Consider the following 12,782-nt stretch of genomic DNA (forward strand, 5'->3'; position numbering starts at 1 on the left):
TTTTATACATACTTTTCATACCTAATGTTTCCTGCCTTAAGGCGACATTCCCTGTCACCTTCAGTCAGGAAACATTAACAACCATTAGGGTGTACAACTGCTTTCCACCCAATTAGAACCACATACAAATTCTTAAATTGCTCAGGAGCAACAGTTACAACTTGCCTTACCAATACAACTTTCACTTTTTACTTCGTATCCTGGTGGACAGATGCACCTGAATGAGCCTTCCAAATTCTGGCAGGTACCAGGAGAGCACGAGCCAGGCAATGCCACACACTCGTTGGTATCTTTGGGGAATGGAGGAAATCAAGAAAGGTTTAGAATATTGTAATTCTTATGGTAACAAAACATGAAAATCACTGAAGGGTTCTGTACTAATTTTCTTTTTCTAAGGCAATTAATTGCTTGAATACCAACAACTATTAAAAAAAAAGTGTTTTCATTTCAGTCCCCATCATTCTCTTTTGATATTTAGACATTCAGACTGTTGCTTCCCTCTGCATGGCAGGTATTAGTTTACTTCAGCTCACGAGTACTTGAACATCATGTGGTTTCATACTTACCAACACAATTCTTGCCATCCAGAGTGAGCTCATATCCTTCGTTACACAAACACTTGAAAGAACCAATTTCATTGAAACACCGTCCATTTCTGCACACCTGACCAAAGGAGCTGCACTCATCAACATCTGATTAAAAAAAAATTAAAAAATTCAAAATTGAACCCAAGAATTGAGAGTCGAGTCCCAGCACACTATATACAGTATGTTATGAACACACACAAGTTTCAATGCTTAGTATTTCTGTGGAAAAGGTGCATTTTGTAGCAACAAGAAATCAGCTGACAGCCAGAGGAAAGTAACTCTCACTTGAGCATTAAGATGCACATTCTAATTAAACCGCAATTTTTTTATAGGGTATTACCATTTCCAGGCTTCTAGCATTACTCAGTTACTGCATCTGGAGACATTCAATTACTGCTAAGGGACTGCATGACACCAAGTCTACCAACAGAGGAGAAAATGTTACATGGGGGATTCTAGATTTTATCTGGATCCATATGCACTTGAGTTTCCTCCTAAAAACCCTGCCAATCTCAAGTTTTGGACTATGCAAATTGCTTTTTACAGGATGATTTTCTCCTTAGTTGCAGTTCTGGAAATGATGTTTTCAAATTCTTGTTATTTTGTAGGGTTACTTCAGTAATGCAGACTTAAAGGAGCACTGCAGAAGGAAAACTATGGATGAGGAAGGATAAATGAAAAGGATTTTGGATAAGCATCAAGCTATGAGAAAAACTTGTCCTTTGCAGAACATTCTTGTTACTTTAATTTTTTTTCTTTCCTGGACAAGAAGAGGATTTCAAATGCTTTTTAAAAGATGTATTAGTTCTATCCTGAAGCTGAAGACTTTGCTGTGTCTTCCTTCTGCAGCAGGAAGGAGTGTAAAGCCTCCCTCTTTTCTTTGCTTATGCTCTGCACAAAGGAGATCTCAGGTTTGTGAGCCTGTTTATCAGCCCAGGAAGGTGTTGGTTGCTTCATCACAAGAACCCAGGAATTAAAGCAGTCCAAACCCATCAGATACTCTGGTGCCCTGTACTTCAGGGAATGCAAAATAGCAATGCCTGTGTCAGCTCTGCATGATTTTGCTCATTTTAGGAGAGCAGATCTGGCAGGTCAGCAGATGTCCATTTTAGGAGAGCAGATCAGCTCTCCTGGCTTTCTTACTGCTGGTCTTCTTTCTCACCCTGTGCAAGAGTCAAGCAAAACAGTGAAATAAAGGAATTATTTGAAATTCATGAGGCAGCACTGGTGGTGGGATAGAACAAGAGGTGCCTGTGGACTGTGCCTGTAGCCAGAGATGTGCTGTAAATACCAAGGTACTCTAAAGGAGTTGAGAGATGCATTTAAACTTCAGTGAACTAAAAGTTGCCCCAGCAGTCCAGATATTTAGTATATTATATTATCTCAATTGGCTGTAATTAAAAAAATCTTTTAATTAGTTTAAAACATGATAGAAAGGATTAATCTCTAGGGCTGGTTACAGCAGAAGCTACTGCACTCAATTAACTTTATTCATACCCTGGCATCTCTTCTTTTTATCTACTCACTGTTCTCCTTGACATGCCAATCTAGCAGCAATGAAAACAAGAGCTTGGATTAGGTCTCTTACCCACACAGTCATTATTACGAGTTAATTCAAATCCTGGATAACACAGGCAGTTGTATGATCCAACTGTGTTCTTGCAGGTTCCATTTCCACATGGATACTGTTCACACTCATCAACATCTGCAAGGAGAGACAAACTGCAGGTGGGAACTGGTTTTCCCAGGTATGGGTGATGTGTTCTCTGTGCACAATTGTAGCATCCTAAACTTTGGTCCCTCGTTTCATCTGTCACATTTTGTGTTTATGCTACAGATTTTTACAGCTTCTCAGTACACAGAGAAAAACACAACATGATGTAATTTTGTATGTATTTTAAAATAAAAGGTACTGTCGTATGTAAAACTAAATGTGTATGTGCAGTTATCTGAAGGCATTCCACCTTTTTGTTTTCCATACTAACGTTTCTTAATTTCTTTAACATATACAAGTGATCAGGATTGAACATGAAGGATTGGCCATCACAGCCCTGAAATGATCAATTGTTGTGTACATATTGTACCTCAGAGCCCATGAAAAGCTGTTGAAAATAAAATTCAATTCATATAAGTAAATGGATAATATCAATATCACATCCAGAATTACAAAGACTGCTTAAAAACTTCTGCAAACATCCATTTTTAAAAGGCACTAAAGTTCAATGTCTCCTGTGTGTTACAGTAATTTCTGGAGTTTCATGGGGATCTGGAAGCTATTGAGATTTTTGTCCTGCTAGTTCTAGTTCTTCAAAATTCTGCGTTGTCAAGTCAGGTCACTTTTCCAAATATCCTCCTCTGAGCGTCTGACAAATGTGACTTAGTTTAAAGACAAGAAGACTGTAGGCAAATATGAACATGTATTACAACAGGAATAGGTTTTAAATATCTGTTTAAAGCTGAAATGCATCACCTTTTCATTTTAAAACCCTGCAGAACTAAACAGATTAAGAACTAAGATTATGAATGAAAAGAACATGAACATTCTTACTGTTCAATCTAATTTCTTGTATCATCTCTATGATGTCATCAATTTCACAAGATATTAGTATAAAGTTACATTAAAAGGGGGATTCTGGTTTTTTAAATGACACATGAACTCGATAGATTTAAATCATTGGAAAATGTGTGGTTTTAGCTCCAAGCTCTATCACTCTATACATCCTATAAAACTCTCTGTTGAGTAAGTCACTATGATGTGTTCCTCTGGAAGTGTTTCTTCAGTAATGTGGAGCTATCTCAGAACAAATTGTTTTGTTCTGTTTTTTTCTCAAATGAATTTTTCCCCTCCAAGGACAACTTCACAGCCTTTAATCACAAAAAAAAACCCCTAGAAATGCCTGAATTAGTTTTTTAATGTCAGTACAACCTACTGAAAAAATCAGACTCATCTTCCCTGCTGCAAAGGGTGGGGGGAAAACCAAAAACAACCACACACAGGAAAGTATTTTCCCTCCATACCCATGCACATAGTCTGATCTTGGGATGCCTTGAAGCCATTGTGACATATGCACTGGTAGCTTCCCTGCATGTCCACACACAAGCCATGACTGCAAACGTTAGGAATTTCCAGACATTCATTGCGATCTATAACAAAAACACAAAACACATGGTGCACGCTATTGACCTCCGTTATATCCTCGTTTTACATAAATAATGTTTTTACAATCTGTTGTTATGATTAAAACCAGATTCAAAACTATCTGTAAGCTAATCTGAATCGTAAGAGAGCTTAATTTTACAGGAAGTGCTTGCCTACACACCTTGAGGATAAAACTACTCTCAGGATTTGGGTGACACCTAGAAAGTGTCCCTCAAAAACATCACTCTGTCTTTTTCTTTCCTTTTACTGAGAAATGTGGCTATAAATCAAAACAGCAGAATGCACAAGGGTAACAGAAAATAAAGGATGCTGAGAGAAACACATGCACACCATTGGTGAGGTAAAAACAGGAGAGAAAAGTCATCTGATTTCTTACCGACGCAGGCACCGTTGGGTGACAGTTTAAAGCCAGCAGCACATTCACAGCGGTAGCTCCCAGGGCTGTTGATACAGTCAGCATTTCTCTGGCACAGGCTGTCCCCATTGCTGCACTCATCAATGTCTGAAAAACCAAGAGTTCAGGCATCAGAAACCACCCCTGCCTCAGATTTGCTCACTGTCTGTCTGTGCGAGAGGAAACCTCAGTCCTACACAAAGCCCCAGCAGCCTGACCTCCAGCCCTGCGTGCTGGGAATGCACACAAAAAGCAAAATCAGCACCATTCACCCATGTCACCTTTTGGATGAAAGAGGATCCCACAAATCCAACTTACCACGCATCAAAGTCACTCTGGAAATCTGCAACATCTGCCTTAAGCAATTTTTGTATTAAAAAAAAATCTTCCTCTTTGCCTTTAGGCTGAAAAAATAAGTGGCAGAGTTTGCAACTTTTGAGGTTGCACATGTTAGCACAAAATTCTTGAACAAATGACAAATCTCCTACTGGCTTTACAACAGACAAAACTTTATCAGTTTCTATGAGTATCTCTGCCTCTAAAACTGTAGCAGAAGAGACACAAGTTGGAAAAAAATCCAAGATACTTTTTTTGAGAAGTTCTAAGAACAAAAATTACATTTTCTCCCTAAAATAAACAAAACAAAAGCATTGACTACCTATTTAGGGCTTTACAGAAAACAAATTTTATTAGGTGCTTGTGCAGCAGTAATAAAGACAAGCACTTAAACTGATTTATAACCTCGAGCCCTACAAAAGCTCACAGTCTGTCTCTTAGATTTTGAAAACCACATGAATTAAATGTTCCCTTTCCCTTTAGGATGAGCTTAAGGGGGCTAAGGAGAAAATAACCAAATTTCAAATCACCTTCACAGACCAGGAGCAGGTCATTGTAGCTGAATCCAGTGGGGCACTCACAGCGGAAGCTGCCAATCTGATTGATGCAAACTCCATTGGCACAGATTCCTGGGATTTCCTTACATTCATCAATGTCTGAAAGGCAGAGGAGCTACTTTTAAGTACAGTTCATCATGTCTTTACACGCTGCAAGGATTCTCATTTTCACTGTGTTTAAAAATGAGCTGAGACGTTCCCTTTAATCCACAGAAATTACACACAGGTTACAAAACCACACACATGCCCATTATGACAGAAAATGGCACGTGAAGTTCAGGAAGTGATCAAAACAGAGCTACACTAAATACTGGCCAAGATGCAAAACTCACAATCCTGCAGAGAAGCTCCACAGTATTTTTGAAGGCAAAGCTTTTTAACTTATTGATTAAAACTCAAAATCATGAACTCGAATGGTGGCAGGTGAACAAAATACCACAACAAAATGTAGAAGTTAAAAACAAAAAGGAAACATTTTACATAAAAATTGGTTGCAATTTGTGTCACCACTGTAACTCCAAAATGAAATGTAACCACTTTAAGATATGAAATGCTTATTTTAGTTAACATTATGCAGGCACAAAAACATTATGCAAAACAATTTTAGGATAAAATAAAGAGTGGTGAAACTTACCAACAGCTTTTCCAGTATGGATGTCAAAAGTGAAGCCAGGAATATTTCCACATAGGCTCTTGAATTCAACTAGAGCAAAATATAGAGCAATGCATTTTCAGGGAATGCATAAATCTCCCAAGAGTTAACCACAGTCTTCTCAGAGCTGTTTTAAGCCAAATCTACTCAGGAGAGCAATTGCCTCTTCTATAGCTTCTATTGAAAACTCAGACTGCCATTAAACTAATGCAAATTGAAATAGCAACATACTTTCCTCAAATCTTTTTTGCAGATTTTGGCATATGAGTAAATATCTGATTTGAGAATTCAGTCATACAATCAGGTTTTGGTTTTGTTTTGTTGGTTTTTTTAACAGAAGTCCTTAAGGTTTATTCCTGTTTTTTAAGCATCAAATATGAGAAATAAATATAATTTACCAGTACCTATGCTCCTTTTACAATACTATCTATTTTATTTTCTGTGGAATTACTGCAGATCAGTTCCTCTGAACTGTTCAGCAGAATGGAGACTGTTCTTTAAAAAGAGATGCTCCAAAAGCCCCACATTTTTTTAATATGCTCCTTCTATATCCTATATCCTCTTTTTGCATTTGCAGAGTGGGAAATGCTTGGTGTGTAAAATAAATTAACCTACAGTTCTCTAGGTGTTTGAAATTGCGTGGGTTTGCAACATACAGAGAAAAATTTCTATCATGGATTCTACTAATTTTTGCAGATGAGGTTTTAGCGGCAGAACAGTGCTCTCCAGGCAAAAAGTTATTACACATTTACAGCAATAATTTTTTATCTAGGTAGAAATATAAAAAATGAGAGGGCTACAACTATAAGCATGTCAAAACTGCATAATACTACCAGAGGAATGTGTACCTGTTTGAGGGAAATGAAGCAATTCCAGTGTGAAGACACAACCAGTTTGAATGAGCAGTTTGCAAACAAAAACCATGCAGCCACTATTCAGCACCTTTTCAGATCCTATCAGCATTCAAATTATCCAGAAAAAGTATGTTTCAATATTCAGTTTCCAAACTACAGCCAAGGAAGCATTTCAAGGTGTGTGGCGGGTTATTTCTACAGTCAGGCCATTAGGTTAATGTGAAATATCCTTCAAGAAAGTGAGTAACACTTATAAAAACATCTGATTTGACATAAAATTCAAAGGGTTTCTGGAAGTTTAATATCTGGAGACCTCCATGAGTGCTTGGTCCACTGCTGGTGCTGCTGAGGACTTACAGGAAACCTCTTTACCCAACAGAAGGAAGAGTATAGAGCCTGCCTTTGATTTGTCTCTAAACCTGAAATGCTGACAAATTATTCTAGCACCAAAGCCTGAAAAGATATAGAGCTCCTTCTGTATTCTTACAAGTAATGCTCTTTAATCTGGAGCAGTTATAGTCTTTACTGGCTGTAGTTTCAGTTTATTGTCATCTACATTTTAATGGCAGCTCCTCAGCAGCACATGATTCTGAAAAGTTTAACTACCATTATAAACTGAATAATTCTTGCCTCCTTTACACCAAACATCCCCAGTTTTAGAAAATTTAGTTAAGCACTGCTCAGAATGATATTTGGCAAAATCTTTTTCCCACATTCAGACATACTTGGTCATTTCTCTAAGCCAAGCAGGATCCAGTGTATCTGAACATCAGCATTTTCTACTTTCTTCTGTCCTACTCTTTAATGTCTGCTTAATGTTCACCCAGATTATTCTTGCAGTGCAGGGTAAAGGGCTACAGAGCTGTCTCCCATAGTGCTTTACCATCCAGCAATTTACTGCCCTTCCATAGATACATTTTTAATACATGCTACTATAATAATACACTAATATATTTTACATACTACTTATGTGTAAGATTTGAGGCTTAGCAACTTAGCTCTTTTCTGCAAGGAGATTTATGCCATTTACTGCTGTTAGTAAGCCTGTGAGTAAATATCCCAGAAAAAAACAGAGCCCTGTGCTCACTACCCTGTCCTAGTGGGACACTGGGATCACCTGTGTGATCACCTACTTCCGTAATAAAACACATCAGGTCTGGGAGGATGAGGAAGGATCCTCCAAGGACTGCAGAACCTCTTTAGATCTATTATGCTAACTCCATGTTTCATGAATTTCAGTGAATTCAGCTTTTCACACTTTTTTCCCCAGTCTTTACTGTGGAGAGAAAGGGTATATATTTAGGTAAGGATTGTATGAAAATGTCTTTATACAAATTGCCAAAATGCCCACATAAAAGCATGCCAGAGATTTACCTTCTGGAAGCTTGGCTTTGCATCAGTGACTTTTAAAAATATTTCAAAACCACATATACTTATAACTATACAATATTTTAGGACAAAAAGATCTGTCACCTAACAGGAAAAAAACTGAGATCAGGCACTCCTGAATTTACCAAACCATGGAAGAGTTCTGTACATTCTTCATTACCTTGTAACAGTGAAGCAGCTTTCTACCCTTCTTTGGGTAAAAAACCTAACAAAAAAGGACTATTATTTCTGGTTAAAGTCTGTATGCTAATAGTTATGATCTGCATAATGTGTAAAACCAAACAAAACAGTCTTTACTACTTAAAGTCATCAAACAGAGACTGATTGCTAAGAATAAACAGAGAAAAAAGGAAGAAAGGGCTCTGTTCACCAAGGGAAAAAAGGCAAATGCGTGGCCATGTGAAGTTCACTTGCAATCCTCATCAGGGCAGAATAATGCTCTTTATGAGCCACTGGGCTCAGTCTGGTGACGTGGGTAAGGTCAGTGTGCCCCAACCCCTGTCTGTGATGTGCAGCCCTCACCCAGATTGCAAAACAACTGATTATACAACACAAGTGCAGCTATTCAACCATTTCCACTTGGAAGTTGTGTTTGATCCCCCACACAATCCCTTTTCATGGTGAAAAAGGTTCAACCATGCCTGCAAAAACAGTAAAGTCATTTAGAAAAGCTAACAATGCAACGTTGAAATATTTCAGAAAATATTTGAACCCCATAACTAATGCTTGCATAATACCAAGCAATTTTGGTTTTAACAAATCATTAAAAGCTGCAGGAGTTTTTGAGAATTTGAGTGTCAGAAATCTAAAAGGAGAATTCTTTATTCCACCCAAGAACATTAATTGCATGAATCCCTGCCAGCAGTTTGCTGTACTCTTCTCATCATGTTGTCACCATGGTGACAATTTTATGACATTTAGATAAATGATTATGGGAAAGAATTTCATGAGCTCTCTGTGGTAGCAAACATGTATTTCCCCTCTCAAGCTTATTTCCATTTCCCATTCCTGACTGCTAGGAGCGTTCCTTCATTCTCCCTCCTCCTATTTAAGAAGGAAAAGGAAAAGGCAGTTTTCTCTTCTTTTCAGTCCTATTTTCCTCCTCTTTACTGTGAGGGAAAATCTTTCTTAAATTATCTGTTGTTTACCTCAAATCACCAGGATAAACCACTTTGAATGGAAGTAATGAACTCTTCACACTAAAATCATAAATGACATTAAAATCATAGCACCAGAGGCATAGATTACGTGACACTAAACCAGTAAACCTGGGGCAAGTACATTAAACAACAAACTGTGTTCGTACAAAACAGGCACATGAATTTTTTAGTTTTATCTAAGCATCCTTTTTCTTTTTTTCAAATGGATGCCTTTTTTCTTTTTTCAGTGGATGTCAGGTTTCCCTCTGAGTTAGTGATTCTCCCACCAATGACTTTTCTGAGTTGAGCTTTCAGGGATGTCTTATTCTAGGAAAACAATTCCATAAAGACTGACTAAAAACAAACTGTTCTTTATTATTTTCACCTCCATTTTTGGAAGAGAGTTTTTTACTTCCTGTTGCAATGCCACACTTACTGGGCAATTTTTCAAGTTCAGTCACCTTCAGCAGAGGAAATGTAAATGCAACCAAGCAGATCATAGATCAAACATGAGACAGCTGAAAAACCTAAAAAGGCTTCCTACACTCAGTACAAAACCCATTTTTGATGTTCTGACAGACTAGGACTACCAGGATAAACGTGTCTCCAACTACCAAGAACTAAAAATTACACTCTCCTAAATTAATTATCCTGGAGGACACACTAGACAGGAGGTATCTCTGGTCAGCCAGTATCTTCAACACCAGTTTTACTGCACAGTAAAAGTTCTTTTGGGATGAAATGTTAACTTTAGCTAATAGGTCAAAGCAGCAGATAAGCAAAGAAAGTAACAAAATGGGGTGGCCACAGAAGGCTTTACCTGTTCCTGGAGCTGGACACGGCTCACAAGGTTTGTTCCAGGCTTTCCCAATATTGTATGTGCAGCAGCACATCCTTTTGGTCACATTGAAGGGCAGTTCATTCTCACAGGAGGTTCCATTATAGCTTCTGTAGCAAAAGCTTTTCCTCATGTCTGGATGTGAGAAAAGAAGCACTTATTAAGTAACCAACATTATGATAATTGTGATATTATGTAAATATCAACCCCCTACCAAACCAGACAAGATTCATTAACTCATTTTTCTGAATGCAACATAAACACAGGCATTAAAAAATAATTTAAGGATTGATGTAATCCACAGTCTTTGTTTCAGACTTGTGTGACATATTTTGTCTTCATTTAAAGACACAAGGGGGAAAAAGACAAACTTCTAAGAAATCATAAACACAGTGTAAATACTCAACAGATACATTTATATGGTAAACCCCACCATTTAGAAATGATCAGCTGAAATAAACCAGTGAACAGTGAGCCCTGTTAGGGAGTAAGAGGCCTTAAATGCTGCAGGCCAATCACAGGGGTCTCTTTTCTGACAACATGACACCAGCTGGGAGCTAAAAATAGTCAAAATAAACACAAAGTACAGGGTCTGGGCCTCACACAGCCTGATAATCTTCTAGTAAAGATGACATTTTGCATACCCATGCAGTTGTGTCCTCCGTTCACCTGCATATATTCAGGTGGGCAAATGCAGGTGTAGTTCCCCAAGGTGTTGTAGCAGGTGCCAGGACCACAGACACCAGGGTGTGCAACACACTCATCAATATCTAGAAAACAAGAAAAAACACTCCAGTTAACGAGGGAGAGGAGGTCCAAGGCCAAGCAAATATTTCTGAGAAATACAACCATAATAAACCAAGCTAAGATAACAAAAATCCTTCATTTAAAGAATTGCTTGAAAAATACAGCTCTGATTTTAGCCTCTAAGTTTAGGCTTAGTTCTCTTAAGTGCCAGACAACATATTGAAAAAACTCTAAGTTCTTAACTTGCCAGTGAAATCAACTTCACAAAAGACATTCACACCTTCTTCTCAGAGCAGGGTTAGTCACTGTTTAGGGTCAATTTACAATTTTGGTTTTTAACAGTTTCAAAAAATCTCAAACACAAAAGGAAAACCAGTATGAACTTTACATCATATTGAGTAAATTAAACTGGTAGTCTCACATCCAAAATGCAGAGAGCATCATAAAACTTGCAGGATAAGAAGCAAGAAATCATTAATAAACCCTCAGTCTGCTGAATACACATGGCTGAGGTCCAATATCTAAAATAAACATTAATATATTGAAGTGTTCCATTTCAAGCTTTGTACTAATTGTATCACTGGTGCCAAAGATAATGATTTTAGGGAATACTCTAGGTAAGGGTGGGGTGTACCACGCCCACTTATGGATTTAAGGCTAAAAAGTAATGGTTTTCATAAAAACTGCACTGTGACAGAGAAAGAGGATTTAAAGGACCCAACCTTCACAGATTCTTGTCTCTTCACTGAGGTAGTAACCTTTTGGGCATTCACACTGGAAGCTGCCAAAAGTGTTGATGCAATTCCCACCTTGGCAGAGACCTGGCAGCTCCTGACATTCATCAATGTCTGAAAACAGAGGGGGAAAAAAAAAAAACAACTCACCATATTTTCATTCCGGAATGAAAAGAAAGAAGAGAATTTAAGTACTGCCCTGAAATTTTGCCAACTAGTAGCTTTGAACTATCATGTGTGGTTTTTTGGGCTTTTTTGGTTTTTTTTTTGGTTTTTTTTGATTCTAAATTGCTCTCCAGGAATGCATGGATAAGATACTCATTCTCTTCCATTCAAACAGCCCTTAAGGAGCAGTTTCAGCTTGTTAAGCCCAATGTTCCATTGCTGTTTACAGGATTTTGGCATCTAATTCCTCACTTCTGCCCATTTATTGGAACCAGAGCTGCTTTGCCTGATGAATATTTCCTGACATTTGCACTTTCTGCTGATGAGCTGTAATTTTCATAAATAACTTATCCTTCAGGGCCCAATTTTGAAATCCAGTTAAAGTAAGGAAGCACACAAAAGGTATGCACCAGATTGTTTTCCTACTGCAATGGTGCTGGACTTCAATATTCTTTTGCTGTGTGCCTTTTCATGTTGTTTCCCAATTCACATAAACAGTTGTTTTAGCTTTGCACGAAATATAATGATTTTTGAAAAAATGCAGTTCCTCTTCGAAGATGACCCCTTTATTATTATTATATCAATCATCACAGTAATTTATGAGAAACTCACCCTCTAAAATAATAGTGATGGGATTTGGTCTGAATCCTTCTCCCCCTGGACAGAGAGTATTGTATTCAGCTAAAGTAAAATATAACAAGAGACATGTCAGTCTCATAAAAAATAAAATTATGACAACAGAATCATAAAATATCACTTGTGTTTTTAATGGCTGTTCTTCCCTACAGTCATTTGGTTTCTACTTTTTTTGACCTATTCACAGTAAATAAAATATGTGCATTAGATTAACAGAAAACCAATGTAAGATGAGGACTTATGCTTTATTTTATTACCATAATTCAGATACTCTTGAGGCAAGCACAATATTGATTTTTCCATACTGTGTCCTTACAGAGGTACATAATTTCTGTTTTGATTAGTTCCTTAATATGAGATGTCAGTATGCCACTGATAAAGGTAAGTGTCAAACTTGTAATTCCCATTGTTATGTAAAGAAAACATACTTGACATTTGTGTTGCATTATTCATTGAAGACCTTCAAAGTTCTAGAAAGCTGATAACTATCATTAAGGAATAGTTTTTAAAGTACTCAAGAGCAACTTAGACACAAATAATAGCAGTTATCAACAATCTGCTTTGGAGAATAAGGAAGCCCTTCAAATTAAAGCC

The 12,782-nt window shown here is 37.5% G+C and overlaps 1 protein-coding gene across 1 annotated transcript in view; it reads right to left on the reverse strand.

Moving 5' to 3' along the window:
• Positions 1 to 12,782, reverse strand: part of FBN2 (fibrillin 2) — a 123,031-nt gene that overhangs the window by 20,838 nt on the left and 89,411 nt on the right. Inside the window, exons 38-48 of the mRNA XM_054517971.1 lie at positions 12,165 to 12,233; positions 11,376 to 11,501; positions 10,551 to 10,676; positions 9,889 to 10,041; positions 5,669 to 5,737; positions 5,008 to 5,133; positions 4,124 to 4,249; positions 3,606 to 3,731; positions 2,176 to 2,292; positions 567 to 692; positions 171 to 290 (exon numbers count right to left, since the gene is read on the reverse strand). Coding sequence (XP_054373946.1) covers positions 171 to 290; positions 567 to 692; positions 2,176 to 2,292; positions 3,606 to 3,731; positions 4,124 to 4,249; positions 5,008 to 5,133; positions 5,669 to 5,737; positions 9,889 to 10,041; positions 10,551 to 10,676; positions 11,376 to 11,501; positions 12,165 to 12,233 — 1,284 coding nt within the window. The remainder of the gene's footprint in view (positions 1 to 170; positions 291 to 566; positions 693 to 2,175; positions 2,293 to 3,605; positions 3,732 to 4,123; positions 4,250 to 5,007; positions 5,134 to 5,668; positions 5,738 to 9,888; positions 10,042 to 10,550; positions 10,677 to 11,375; positions 11,502 to 12,164; positions 12,234 to 12,782) is intronic.

Source organism: Molothrus ater, chromosome Z, assembly GCF_012460135.2.
Source record: "Molothrus ater isolate BHLD 08-10-18 breed brown headed cowbird chromosome Z, BPBGC_Mater_1.1, whole genome shotgun sequence".
Lineage (NCBI taxonomy): Eukaryota > Metazoa > Chordata > Aves > Passeriformes > Icteridae > Molothrus > Molothrus ater.